This window comes from Taudactylus pleione, unplaced genomic scaffold (genome assembly GCF_031769625.1).
Source record: "Taudactylus pleione unplaced genomic scaffold, aTauple2 ptg000533l, whole genome shotgun sequence".
Lineage (NCBI taxonomy): Eukaryota > Metazoa > Chordata > Amphibia > Anura > Myobatrachidae > Taudactylus > Taudactylus pleione.
Genome location: NW_028284935.1, coordinates 5,825,731 through 5,840,000, shown reverse-complemented (window position 1 = coordinate 5,840,000; position 14,270 = coordinate 5,825,731). Strand labels below are relative to the sequence as shown.

The 14,270-nt window shown below is 45.2% G+C and overlaps 1 protein-coding gene across 1 annotated transcript in view; it reads right to left on the bottom strand.

Moving 5' to 3' along the window:
- The window catches only part of LOC148501143 (5-hydroxytryptamine receptor 7), a 107,732-nt gene extending 106,130 nt beyond the window's left edge, over positions 1 to 1,602 (bottom strand). Inside the window, exons 1-2 of the mRNA XM_088450896.1 lie at positions 1,251 to 1,602; positions 1 to 458 (exon numbers count right to left, since the gene is read on the bottom strand). The exon at positions 1 to 458 is cut by the window's left edge and continues 105 nt beyond it. Of these exons, the coding sequence (XP_088307022.1) occupies positions 1 to 401 (401 nt within the window). The 5' untranslated portion in view covers positions 402 to 458; positions 1,251 to 1,602. The remainder of the gene's footprint in view (positions 459 to 1,250) is intronic.
- Between the last annotated feature and the right edge of the window lie 12,668 nt (positions 1,603 to 14,270).

Genomic DNA, 14,270 nt, shown 5'->3' with positions numbered 1-14,270 from the left:
CCAACCAAGTCTGTGATGATGACGAAGGGCATGACAGCTATGGCCACCGAGAGGTCAGCAGCTGCCAACGACACCACCAGGTAGTTGGAAGGCTGCCTGAGCTTCTTCACTATGCACACGGAGATAATAACCAAACTATTGCCAGCAATGGTGAAGAGGGTGATGATGGACAGCACTACCCCAATGACAATCTTCTCAGTGTCACCATACAGCAAGATCTCCTCTCCACAATCAGTCACGTTGGTGTGGTTGAGGGTGACCAAGTCTTGTTCAGTAGCAATTATTGGTCTGTCAGTCATGAATGCAGGTGGCAGAAGGTTCTGTGGGGCACAGGTTGGCTCCGCACTGTGCGAAGAGTGATAGATGGCTGTCAGTGGACTTGAGGGAATCCGAATCAGCATCCCCCTTTGCCCAGGCTCTCCAAGATGCCAAGGTGCCAGGGATGCTCTTGTGTCGTCCTGAAGAAGAGAAAGAGTTCTGTGTTTAATTCAATCATGCACAGTGGACCTGTCACCTTGATAACATGATCTATACATCAAACTACATACATGCCAGTGATTTTTATTTCATGTGGTACATATCCCTCACCCAGTCTCTCCCCTTAGCTCCCATATAAGTGCTCTTTGAAGGATTTTCCTTCCCAGATAATTATTTCCACTCCAAGTGGCTCTTTCAGAGTTTGAACCTTTCTTGCAGCACCATGTCACCTCTCATTACGCACAACATCCAGTCTCCACCGCTGGAGCGCAGCCCTGTGGAGCCTAGTAGACTGTATACCTATAAACCAAGTACCGGCTCATGTATAGAGTTTTCCTGCCTGACACACATTCACGGTCTGCCCCCCCCAAACAGCAGATCTCAACCACTGCGCTGTTTGCAGCAACTCGCATCCTTCTGCGCCCTGGACCAGGCGCAATCTACGTACACATTGTGCAAACCCGCTATCTTCTAGGCATAAAGCTCCATGCACACTCTAATGTTCATTGATTTTTTTTGTACAAGAGCCCAGCACTTTATACTTGAATAACTGGGCTATGAAGCATTGCGCTCCCAAACCGTTGCTCCGGTGAGATGCCCCCACCCCCGTCCCCCCCCCCCCCCCCTGGTGCAGCCATCGGGGCGCAGAGCTGAAAAGGTTGCATGCTTATATAACTTAATGTACACATGTTATGTAAGCGGGCAGTCAGGCATGAGAAATAGCCGAATAACCCACATTCCCCAGCTGATACAGTAGATGCATGGAATATTACCTCTGGTGGGTATGCAGACAGATTCCTGGTATAGGATGCACTGGAAAACTCCTCCAGGTAAAGTCATCTTCTTGAAGTCTGTACTGTTGTGTTCAGCATTAAATGGCTTTTTCTTCTGATCACATCTCCGGGAAGATGCTGCTGCAGTAATGTGCAGTACAGTAGCTGGGTCCAGCAATCAGCTCTCTGCCTCTCCAGTCCGGTCCACAGGTGCCATTGCGCACTGCGCTCATCCAAAAGTGGGACCCCTAGGATCATGCTTTCATCTGACTGATCACTGCCTACAGCCTGGGGGCAGTGCCCACAATGCCAACCCCATGGAGCACCAAGCCTCCGCTCCAGTCCTCCTGGAAGAGAGGTATTAGCCCACTCTGAGCATGCAGCCCGCCTCATCCCCTCTCCCCTTCCTCACCCCCCTCTCCTCCTGTCACTCACCCACTCCCCTTACCACTCGCCCACTCCTCTGCCTGTCACAGTAGGAAGTCTGTTGATCTGTAAAGTGCAGCTAATTCTTTTGCTGGAGTCGGTTGTTAGTTACAGAAGTGACGTTGGATCCTCCTAGCAATGAGCACTGCCAGTTGTTTCTAGGAGTTAATCTGAGCAGCTTTCCAAATAAATTACATGTGATCTCCTGTGTGTGTGTGTGTTTCTCATCCTGTCAAGTAAGAGGTACTGTACTGAAGGAAAATCAGAGGTAGGCAATCTGTAGCTGGACTACAAGATCCAGCCTACCCTGTCAGGTTCGTGTTTATTATCCCCCACTCCATTCATCTGAGCTGAAAGAATAACCTGGACTCAAGCCATTTTTGTGAGCATGAGTTAACTGCATCAGCCTATGTTATTGCAATCAGAAATGAAGTAGGAAAAGCAGAAACAGACAATTATCACCATGTGAAAGAAAGCCAGGGTGGGGGTTCTGATCTTGTCTGATGCTGCAGTTTCCAAGCAGTCCCTCAGCAGCAGTAGAGGGATATTGGGATTTAGGGCCTGATTCAGAGCCGCTCGTTCGATCCGAGCGATTTTTTGCACAACTGCGCATGCGTACGGATCGTAATACGCATGCGCGAACCAGTCAGTGCGGCCGAAAATCGTTTGTTCGCTAAATAGCGAATGCCTGCTATTTTGAGTGACAGGATGAGGCGTTTGTGGGTGGTAACGGGAAGGTGCTTGAAAACGGGGAGTGGAGATCCGAACGCAGGCGTGCTTAAAGGTCAAAACGGGCGTTTTATGGGTGTGCATAATTAATAAAGCAGCGTCATTGACCACGTCACTTGGTTATTTTATAGCCAGAAATGCTCGCAAGATTGCGGTAGGAAAAACCAACCACAAGAATAGCGAGCAGTTCATACACTGGTCGATGTACTCGATTAATCTAATAAATAGCGGACATGACGTAGGATGCGAGCGGCCAGGGGACGTAGTTTTCCAAAAAAACGACCGCATGTTTGGTTCGCTCGTTCAGACCTAGAGGTGTGAACAGACCGCAAAGAGCGAACGGTTCATTTGAATAGCCACCCCTTTTTTCGGAACGAGCGAGCGCAAATAGCGTCCGGCTCTGAACGAGGTCCTTAGATTGTAAGCTCTGGTGAGCAAGGCCCTTTGTCTTACCATCTGTCTCTGTGTATTGCTATGAATATGCATTATTTCACCATTATAAAGCACCCTGGCATACAGGGTGTACTATAACACTTCCTAATAAAGGATATACATTCTCCTGGCACCTCCATGAATTGAGTGATTGGGAGTAATATTAGCCCTCACTGTTATCTGAGGAGAGTATTAATAATTAGTCCTGTTATCACAGTCTTCTGTCACCACAGTAAGAGCCGGTGTGAAGTGTATACTGTACTATATCTACAGTGGTTCCTTCAGGAACAGCACTCCATAGCAACGCTCTGTGTTCCCAGCAATGTCTGGAGCTGTGATAAACTGCAGCTGTTAATCAAGACACTATAATAATCACTGAATATGTTTAATGATTAAACGTTAATGGCTCAATAAGAAAAAAAACTGAGGCTCAGATTTCCTGTCCGTGTGTACGTACATATTCCAGGTACATTTTTTGCTTCCAATATGGAAGAATTTAAAGCTGATTTAGTTGGGTGGGTTAGGACTTGTGCAGTACGCCAACTTGTGTACAGGGATGGTGCGTACACACGTAGCGATTTAAAAGAGCGTTTTGAACGTTAACGATATCGTTACCGTTATCTTTCAAATGGTTCTTTTAAATGGTCCCTACCAACTTACCGTCGACCAGCGATGCGCGCCCACGTATGGACGATAGCGATATCGTCCATCGGCCGTGCATGCCGGGCAACTTGCTCGATTTCGAGCAAGTCACTATAGGGGATCGCTATAGTCGTCGGCAAATTGGTGGTGTGCTGGATGATCGATATTGATCATCCAGCATACCAGGGAGGCAGGGGCGTATCTACCCATTGGCCAGGATGGCACTCGCCAGGGGCGCCGGCCAAAGGGGTGGTGCCGTCCGGCAGTGCCACCAGCAGCCAATGGGTGGACTACCCTGCTAGTCCCCCGGGCCCCAAGTGTAGGGCAGACCGCAGTGAGAGCAGTCTGCCCAACACAGTCTACAAACACACAGCTGCCAGCGGCGGCTGTCTGTTTGTTACAGCAGCCAGCCAATGAGAGTCAGACAGACTCTCATTGGCTGCTGCATCCATGGAGGGAGCCGGCTGGAGCTCACTCATGAGCTCAGTCTTCCGGCTCCCCCCACAGCGAGTGATGGGAGAGATGTCATGACATCTCTCCCATCCCATAGTGTAGAGCGAGAGCGGGACCAGAGGAGTGCACAGCGGCGGTCGTCGGCAGGAGCGGGGATCAGGTAAATTGCTTTTTTTTTCTGGCACAGCACAGTGGGGGAGTGTGGCTACTAGGGGGTACTGTATAGGGGGGGATGGACGCTACAGGGGGCACTGTATTGTGGGGCATGTTATGGGGGGATGGATTCTACTGGGGGCACTGTATTGCGGGGGCCGCTACTGGGGGCACGTTATGGGGGGGATGGCCGCTACTGGTGGCACTGTATAGGGGCAACTACTACTGGGGGCACTGTATAACTGAAGGTGCCCTTATCTCCTGTACGCATGGGAGGCTGCCTGCCTTGCCCCCTAATCATACTTACCTACTCTACTAGAAGATGCTGGAGGTATCCCCCAGCACCCCGGGAAGAGTGTCCGTATCCTCTGCATCCCACCCACTTCCTAGTGAAGTGGGCAGGTTGGGGAAATAAATGCCAGGAACCGCGGCTCCATGTGGGGGGGGGGCTAAATTATGCAAAATCGTAATTTAAACCCGACCCCGTCTTGCAGTCCCACGATTTATGCCCTACACACGGGAGGTTTCTGTCCTCCCTGAGCTTGCCTTAGGACACCTGTGTTACGGTTTGACAGGTGTACCGCCCCAGTCAAACTCCCCACCTGTATAGGAGGACTACTCCTGGGGGCACTGTATAGGGGGACTACTACTGTGGGCACTGCATACGATGGACTACTACTGGGGGCACTGCATAGGGTGGACTACTACTAGGGGCACTGCATAGAGGGGACTACTACTGGGGGCACTGCATAGAGGGGACTACTACTGGGGGCACTGCATAGAGGGACTACTACTTGGAGCACTGCATAGAGGGGACTACTACTGGGGGCACTGCATAGGGGGACTACTACTGGGGGACACATCCTGAAATTATGTGGGGAGGGGGCGCCAGTCCATTACCTTGCCAGGGGCGCTCGGATCCCTAAATACACCCCTGTAGGGAGGGTGCATAGCGGTCTGCCGGCGATATCGTATCGCTGGCAGATCACTACGTGTGTACGGACCAGGCTCAGGTCCTCAGTGTGCTACAACTCCCGAGTGATGCATAGTGGCAGGCAGGGGGATCACTACCTGTAACCCCATACACGAGTAATCAGGCCCAATTCCTGCAGGAATTGGCAATGCTAAACTTAGGTTTGCTCCTCTCGATAAAGCTTACAGCATTTGAATGTGAATATGGTGCAGCGCACATACACATGGGGGACATTGGTGTAGGTCAGCTTGGTATTATATCGTTTTGCTCTCTCATAAGCACATAACCCTTAATGCATTCATAGGCTCAGGTTCTTTGTGGGATACCAGGAAAACATGGCTGTGCACATTCTATGGATATCATAAAGTCATGAATTTAATAACACATCTGCTCTTTCTTTATGTCACGGCCCTATCAGTGGCCGCTGTTCTCGGCACACCTTCCTTGTTGCGGCTGGGAGCCCCTTTTGCCCTATAAAACTGCCTGAATTATTATTAGCAGCATGTATTTCAACAAGGTGCTGCTGGACTCTGATCGATGGTGACATCATAGCATCACGCAGTTGCTGCAGATTTAATCGGCGGCACCTACATACTGGCTATCTCCCGCCACATCCCAGAGGCACTCTACTGGACGGAGCTCTGGTTTGGGGGCCGTTTGAGTACACTGAGCTCATTGTTTAGTTATGTGTCAGTATCCCATTAACAACGCCACCAGTAGCAACCTGAACCATTGACACAAAGCAGGATGGGAGCATGTTAATTGTGACCTGACCACCTGCATGTTGCAGCAGAAAGAGAGAGTTTATTCAGAACGGGAGACGTTTTTGCAGTTTCAACCGGCTAGTGCTGGTGACTCTGTGCCCACTGTAGGGCTACAGCCCGACCACATCGAGGTCCTCGCGCTGTGTGTTCAGAGCTGCTTCTCCTCTGCATACCACTGCTATAATGTTTGGTTATTTGAGTTACAATCGTCTTTCTATCAGCTTGAACCAATCTTGCGGTTCCCTTCTTATATCTCAATAACAAAGCATTGTCACCCACAGAACTGCCACTCACTGGATGGTTCCTTGCTCAGCGCACCATTCTGTGTGAACCGGAAACTGTGCGAGAAAAATACCAGGAGATCAGAAGTTTCTGAGGTTCTCAAACCACCCTGTCTGTCACCAACAATCATTCCACGTTCAAAGTCACTTAGATCACACTTATTGCCCCTTCCGGTCTTTGGTGTGAACAACTGAACCTCTTGACCATGTCTGCATGCTTTTATGCATCTAGTTGCTGATTGGATATCTGCATTAACAGAGAAAGTGTACGTGTACCTGCAAAACGGGCCACTGACTGCACATAGGCTGTAACATAATGCACCGGTTCGCTCGCTCCTCATTCCCAGATTCCGTATTCCTCATTCCTTGATTCTCATTAGGGCTTTCTTATTCACGTGTTGAAATCAAGGTCTACGCCACCTCTTTGGTGTCAATGGCAAATCTTCTCCCATAGACAAAATCTCCCTTCTGTCATATTGTAATGAGTACCTGACTCCTAACCCTCCATAACAGCCTCCATCTATATCAGCCTCCATCTATAACAGCCTCCATCTATAACAGCCTCCATCTAACCTCCACCTCTGTCTTTTGCCCATTACATTTGCATAGTCAGCAGCAGTATGCTAAAAAAAAAAAATTCTTTAAATTACATTTATAATTTAAGGTGAAAGTGACAATAAGAACATAAACATCCAGATGAGAATGAGCAAACATTATAGAATCAGGTGTACATCCGGAGTATATAATAGCAGTAATGTCTTGAGCAGTATCGCTAACAGAAGTAGGCGATAATATACATTATATAGAAATATATTGCAAATATCTGATTAGAAATAGCTGCTGTGAAAACAAAGAAAAGGGAAAAGAGAAGTAAGGGAAGAACAAAAGAGGAAGAGAATAAACAGAAAAGCGGGTGGGAGGGGAGCCTGCTGGTATAGCGCTGTGAAAAAGTATGGAGGTATAATATATGGAACTAATATAAAGGGCCAAATGTAATAGGGTGAGAGTGGAAAATGTGAGGGATTAGCAGTAATCTCTCACATTGGTCGAGTTTTATCTTCAAAATGGGAAAACATCTGGATGAGAGTTTAAATCGTGAGAGTTTTTTGAGTGTGAAAATATGAGACTTTGCTCTGTCGCTTTGTTCTCGGACTCTATTACATTGGGCGAGTTTACAAAGTGTCAGAAAACTCTCACCCTATTACATTTGGCCCATAGTGGTCCGGTGCCAGCCAGGGCCTTAGGGGTGTGCAGAAGTGCCCTTTCTCTAGGTCCGGCGCTCGAGAAGGGGGCATGGCCAATGAATAGAGGGCGTCTTTATGACGGGTCACGTTTTTGTCACTCTTGGGGGGCACTTACGGAAATGCCGGACAGCCCCCCAAGTGCTGCGGTCACTGACCGCTGCACCACCGTTTTCCCCACCCGCGGGACACTGCGGGAGGGGACAGAACCCGCAGGCAGTTTCGGCGGGGCACCGCACCGGAGGGCAAGGTGCTTTTGTGCCATTTAGAAATAGGGTACGGCGCCCCGCTGAAATGGCCTAGCGGGAACGCTAATATAGATTTAAGAGACTGCTCATAAGCACACCAAAAGAAAAATCCAAATGTCATAACAGAAGGCCTGAAAGTCCACCAGGTGAGTGAGGACGAGGGGTCTGATTAACTACAGATCGCAACTGCGATTGCGGCTGTGATTACGCACGCAGACTGACTGCGATGATATGCTGATCTATTGCGATCGATATTCCATCGCAGTACTACACTGGGACGCCACCTTACCTTACTCACATCAGTAATCCTTAGCAAGACTGCGAAACCATCGGTAACATCGAGTGTCGTCACGGCCTCACGCACACTTACACAAGCTCTGACCTTACTCAGGAATTGCTCACCTCATGGCACGCACTGAACACTTGAACTGTGTATGGCATCGCAGTGGAACATTTATGCATGCCCATGCAATGGCGTTCAAATTCACTAGCACGCCTGCCTTTCGCTGACCCCCCCCCGTCACCACCCATAAATGGCACTTCCTGTCAATCACTCTGCGATGGGTCTGCGTAGTCTCTGCGATCGAAGTCCCGATCGCAATGGCTTGTTCGCTCACGCGCACTGCGATGCAGCAATTGGCCGATTGCATGCATAATCGCAGATGCGATCCATAATGAATCTGGCCCTATGTGAGGGATTTAAAAAGCGCTACCATGGGTCCCAAATATGTAGGAATCTAAAGGTTCTATTGTAATATGCAAACATATAACTCCAACTGTTGTGGAGCTTTTAAGAGTTCGAGGGGCAAAATAGACTTGGTTAGGGTCTGTTCTGTAAGATAACATCTCTCTCCATGGGGTATATTTACTAGTGCGGGTTTATAGAAGCTGAGATGTAGCCCATAGCAACCAATCAGATTCTAGCTATTATCTTCTAGAAGGTGCTAGATAAATGTTAAGTAGAATCTGATTAGTTGCTATGGGCAACATCTCCACCTCTATAAACCAGCACTTTAGCAACTGTACCCCCATGTGTCGGGTATGTGATGCCACCTGCAGACAGGACTCTCTACCAGAGAACCCTATAAACCGGCTATTGGTTGGATAATGGTTATATTGGCAAAATTTGTTACATTTGTGATAGAATTCCACGTGTGTGAGTTCTCGTATAAATCGTATCCGCGTTCAGACTCCTGACCACAGTGGCTTTATACATATTTTACATGTCAGGTGAACTTATTAAATGACAAATTGCAGTACATGTTGACACTGGGTAAATACATGCATTGTGTACCTTATCTTGTACCAGATTCTGGGAATGTTCCCATATATGAACCTTTCCTCATGAGAAAACCAGAGGTCTGTTTACAGTAATGTCAATACGGGGACTTTTCCCACCATCTGTCCACTGGCCGGGTCCTGCAGGTGTGGCTGTATCCAGGGATAGAAAACAGTTTTACACACATGGGGGCGCAATTGGCCACACAGGGGGTGCTGGTGGCACAGAGGGGCATCTGATGCGGACCCCTCCAGCAAGCCCCGGCCCAGGAAATTAGTACCCGCTCCCTACTCCCCTGTCAGCGACCCTGACCCTCCATACAGAGACTAGACATACTTTCAGGCAGGGTCAGTTAACCTTTGGGAAATGGGGACTACAGCTCCAGACCTCCACATAATAATAGTCCCATCAGCGACCACACGGTCGGCTATAGATCATAGGAAGATATTTAGATAGATATGAGATATTTAGATAGATAGATAGATAGATAGATAGATAGATAGATAGATAGAAGATATTTAGATAGATATGAGATATTTAGAAGATAGATAGATAGATAGATAGATAGATAGATAGATAGATAGATAGATAGATAGATAGATAGATAGATAGATATGAGATAGATATATAGATAGATAGATACATAGATAGGGGATAGATAGATATGAGATAGATAGATAGATAGATAGATAGATAGATAGATAGATAGATAGATAGATAGATAGATAGATAGATAGATAGTATGAGAGCAGTCACCAGACTTGGAAAAATAATCTGTGATGGTACTTGGAGTTGATTAAAGAACAAGAGAGAAAATGTATTGGGCTAAATGTAATAGGGTGAGAGTTTAGAAAATTAGACTTTAGCAGTAACCTCTCACACTATCACATTGGTCGAGTTGTATCTTCAAAATGGCAAAACATCTGTATGAGAGCCTAAATCGTGAGAGTTTTTAGAGTCTGAAAAACATCCAAATTTTCCTGTTCTCAGACTCTTACATTGGTCAAGTTTAAAAAGTGTGAGAGGGTCACATTTTATAAACTCTCACCCTATTACATTTGGACCTTTGTCTTTTTGGTGATACACTGGAATTCATTTATAACTTTTATTATTTTATTCAAATAAAATGATAAAACCCTTTGTCTTGGGCCCTATAAGCGAAACAGATTAAAAGTTATTACCTTAGCATTAATATTGGGGGTCATTCAGAGTCGGTCGCAAGCGCTGAGTGCTCGCAACTGACTCGATGTTGCCCCACAGGGCATGCGCACGATGGAGCCGGCTCCATCGTGTGCATGCGCGAGACCCGGCTAATCACGGACGCTCCATCGCGAGGGGTCTCGTAGCAGACAGGGCGAGCTGTCGATGGTGAGTGACAGCTCGCCCCGTTTGGAAGGCGGGCAGGACGCGTGCCTGCCCAAACTGAGGCGTTCCCGCCGGAACGCTTGCCGTTTGGGGACGGCCCCACTGACATCATTGCTGATGTCAGTGGGAAGCTTCCTGCTCGATCAGAGCAGGAAGCTCCCTGGGGCTTGCGAGTGCCCAGACCCAACCTTAGAGTCTGGTCATAAGCCCCGATGGTCGCAATGGTCTTGACCATCGCGACCATCACCGATGTCGGTCGCTAGAGCTGTGGGTGTTAACCCACAGCTTAGCGATCGACAAGGAGGCGGTCGTTCAGGATGCAAGCGGCCACCCTGATTCAGTGCGACCACTTGCAACTAACGACCGCCTCTGAATGAGGTCCATAGTGCCAAAAGTTGAGAAAAGTTTTTAATGAAATAAATAAATAGCAACACTGTGTACCAATCTCCTGGATGAAACATAACTAGTAGTTGGAGCTGACCAATATATGGTAACTATGGTAAATCCATTGTGTTTCCTAATCTGGGGAGTGGTCTCATGTTTTTATACATGTTTGGCGTAGCCTGCAGGTTGCACCCCAGCGCTGTAACAAGAAGAAGGCGAATGCATAGAAACTTAGCCCTCACCAAAAGCACCAGTGATAACGTGACAGTTTATATTGAGATTGACAGAAATCAGACATACCTCCTCTGGTCCTGTGATCTGAATATTCATTTTGATTTGCGCACTGCGGCATGCTGTGGACTGAGGGGTCTCAACAGCGCGTGGCATAAAAAATTGAGACTTACTGGGTAAAAAAAACCTGGAGACCGGGGCACGGCCATGCTCACCCGGGTTGGGGCCACCTTCATTTTGCCGTGGCCACACCCTCATCCCGTTTTGGAGACCTCCAATTGCGTCAGGTATGGGATTGTAGTTTAAAAGTCCATGGTGATGCCAGTGCTGCTGTAGGTGGAGCAGAATTTATTGCAGTGAATGGTGTTATGTGGAATATCTGTGCTATCTCAGAGTATAAGAATTGGTTTCGCTGTAAATAGTTTGTCATATTTAAATAATTCTCCTACAGCATTCTGTGCCGGGTGCATGGGTCACAGCGGTACATTTATCGGTGTCTTGGGAAATCTGAGCTAAAAATATATCTGAAACCAGCGCCAGCTGTAAGCAAAAGATCAGGAGCCCTTACACTGGAATTCTGTTATGTATCTGGGTGGAGAACATTTATTATTTTCTGTCCTTTGTCACTCCAGACAATGTGATTTATTATGTGGTATGCAGGTGCACTCATGTTTAATGTATTTGTTTTAGGCTCTGTGTGTTTCCACGTTTCCTCATTTCGTAACATCAGTTTATTATCAAGTTGTAGCTTGCAAATAGGCAACGGCAGGGACAAGAACGAGATATCTTTTGGAAGTGACTTTGTAAAGCTAAATATTAAAATAATAATAGTAATAATGATAATAATAATAGTAATAATAATGATAATAATAATAATAATAGTAGTAATAATAGTAGAAATTGTAGTAATAATAATAATAGTAATAATAATAATAGTAGTAATAATAATGATAATAATAATAGTAGTAATAATAGTAGAAATTGTAATAATAGTAATAATGATAATAATAATAGTAGTAATAATAATGATAATAATAATAGTAGTAATAATAGTAGAAATTGTAATAATAATAATAATGATAATAATAATAATAATAATGATAATAATTATAATAATAGTAGTAATAATAGTAGAAATTGTAATAATAATAATAGTAATAATGATAATAATAATAGTAATAATAATAATGATAATAATAATAGTAGTAATAATAGTAGAAATTGTAATAATAATAATAATAATAGTAATAATGATAATAATAGTAGTAATAATAGTAATAATAGTAGTAATAATAGTAGAAATTGTAATGATAATAATAATAATAATAATAAAAAGAAGAATTTTACTGTATACTTATAATAAAGTTGTAATGGTTGTGTCTGTACATAGAAATGTTTTTTGCAGAAATGTACTCCTTGGGACTGTGTATGTCATATGGAGACAAAAACTACGGGATGAATTTGGATTGCGGTTTCAATATTGTATAGCTTAGTCACCTAAAAAGAAACAGAGGTATGTGTTATCTCATTGTGACCTCAGGGAGAGGAGCAATAAAGGAAAAACCAGATGCTTGACACTCACCACGTGCAATGTGCAGGCTCCTCAATGGCTCCTCAATCCAAAAATTACTAGATGTACTGTATATGAATATAATTTTTTCGGGGATAAATATACTTTTAGGGACTGTTTATGAACTATGGAGACGAAAAAAATGTTGATCGGAATTTGCACAGACTCCTCATGTCCAAAATGACCATATGTATATATATATATATATATATATATATATACATATATATATGTATATATATATACATATATATATATATATACATATATATATACATATATATATATATATATAGAGAGAGAGAAACCCCACATATGCAGCACTCTGGCTCCAGAAAAATGACCATACTCAGGGTGCATTATATACATATTTTGCACACCCTGAGCATAATCAGTTATATGCATATAGGGGTTCTCTCTCATCTGAATTGCCCACATTCTGGTGGAATCAGCTCCCTCCAAGGCAGGCTGGAGTGAAACCTGTGCATTCTGCATTAGCAGTGGAGGTTTTCTCATTTACACAGACCAAGCTGGAATAATCACTGGAGCACAGGAAGGGTTTAAAACTCCCACACACCTGATGCTCCTTGCTCCTGATGCTGGATAAGCTAGCCAGGTGATAGGCTGGGGGTGGTGGTTAGCATTATGGTACCACAGACAACTTGCTATGCATTGTGCAAAAGCTTTTTATGTGTACTGAAAAAAAAAGTTAATTTGCTTTGTTTTTACTAAGATGCTTGAGATATAACAAATGCTCATTAGTATCTTCACCAGCTAGTATGCAGTCTAATTAAGTCACCTGTTGACTGAACAAGAGCAAGACACACATATTACTGAGGTCTAATTAAGCACTGCAGTGCTGGAAGAGAAAAATATTTTTTTCCCCTATGTTCTGTTTAACCCCTGCATTGGTGGAGAGAAAAAAAAGCAGTGTTTTCTTTTTCTGTGTTAAATATGAATTACAATTGCTTTGCTGAAAGAGATATATGTGTGTAAACTGGCTTGTCATTGCTCTTATATAAAAGCCACTAAGTACTTACATACACCTCCTACTGTAAAAATGGAGGAAGTTTTTCACACTATAGTAACTTTGTTGGCCTCTCATCAAAAGACAGAGGAACAAATGTTGCAGCTGCGAGCCCAATCAGTGGGCACAGCAAATGCTGCAGGGCATCTGAATAATATGTCTGCCTCAGATGACCCAGAGGCATATTTGCTGATATTTGAGAGGGTCGCACAGCATTTAAAATGGACAGCAGATACTTGGGCTGATAGACTTTCCCCCTATCTCACTGGTGAGGCTCAGAAAGCCTATGCTGATTTGTCCTCTGCTGATGCAGAGAAATATGACCTAGTTAAAAGTGATATTCTAGCCAGATCAGGTCTCACTTTTTCTGGGAAAGTGCAGAGCTTCCACGAATGGGCCTTATTACCAGGGGTCCCTATCTGGAAGTAAGTTGCAGAACTTGCCAGAAGGACAGAGTTGACTCCAGCCAGAAGATCGCACTGCCACAGATTGTAGAGACAGTGGTTGTTGACCAGTGTATAAAACCCTAGAGAGGAATATGCAGCACTTGGTCATACACGCTGATCCTCAAAATCTAGAGGACTTAAGTACAGTGTTGGAGCGGTATGAGACTGCAGGAAATATGACAAAAATGCCATAAAAGAAACCAGGGAATGAGCTACCCGTTAAGATGGCACCTCATTGACCTGTGACTCCGACTGTCACCCCTCCTCAAGGAAACACAGCTGGAGGTGCCAGGGCTGTTTGCTATGAGTGCAGAGAGTCAGGTCATATAAGGTGGGATTGTCCCAGAAAAACAGAGCCTATGGAGTGTGGGGTTGC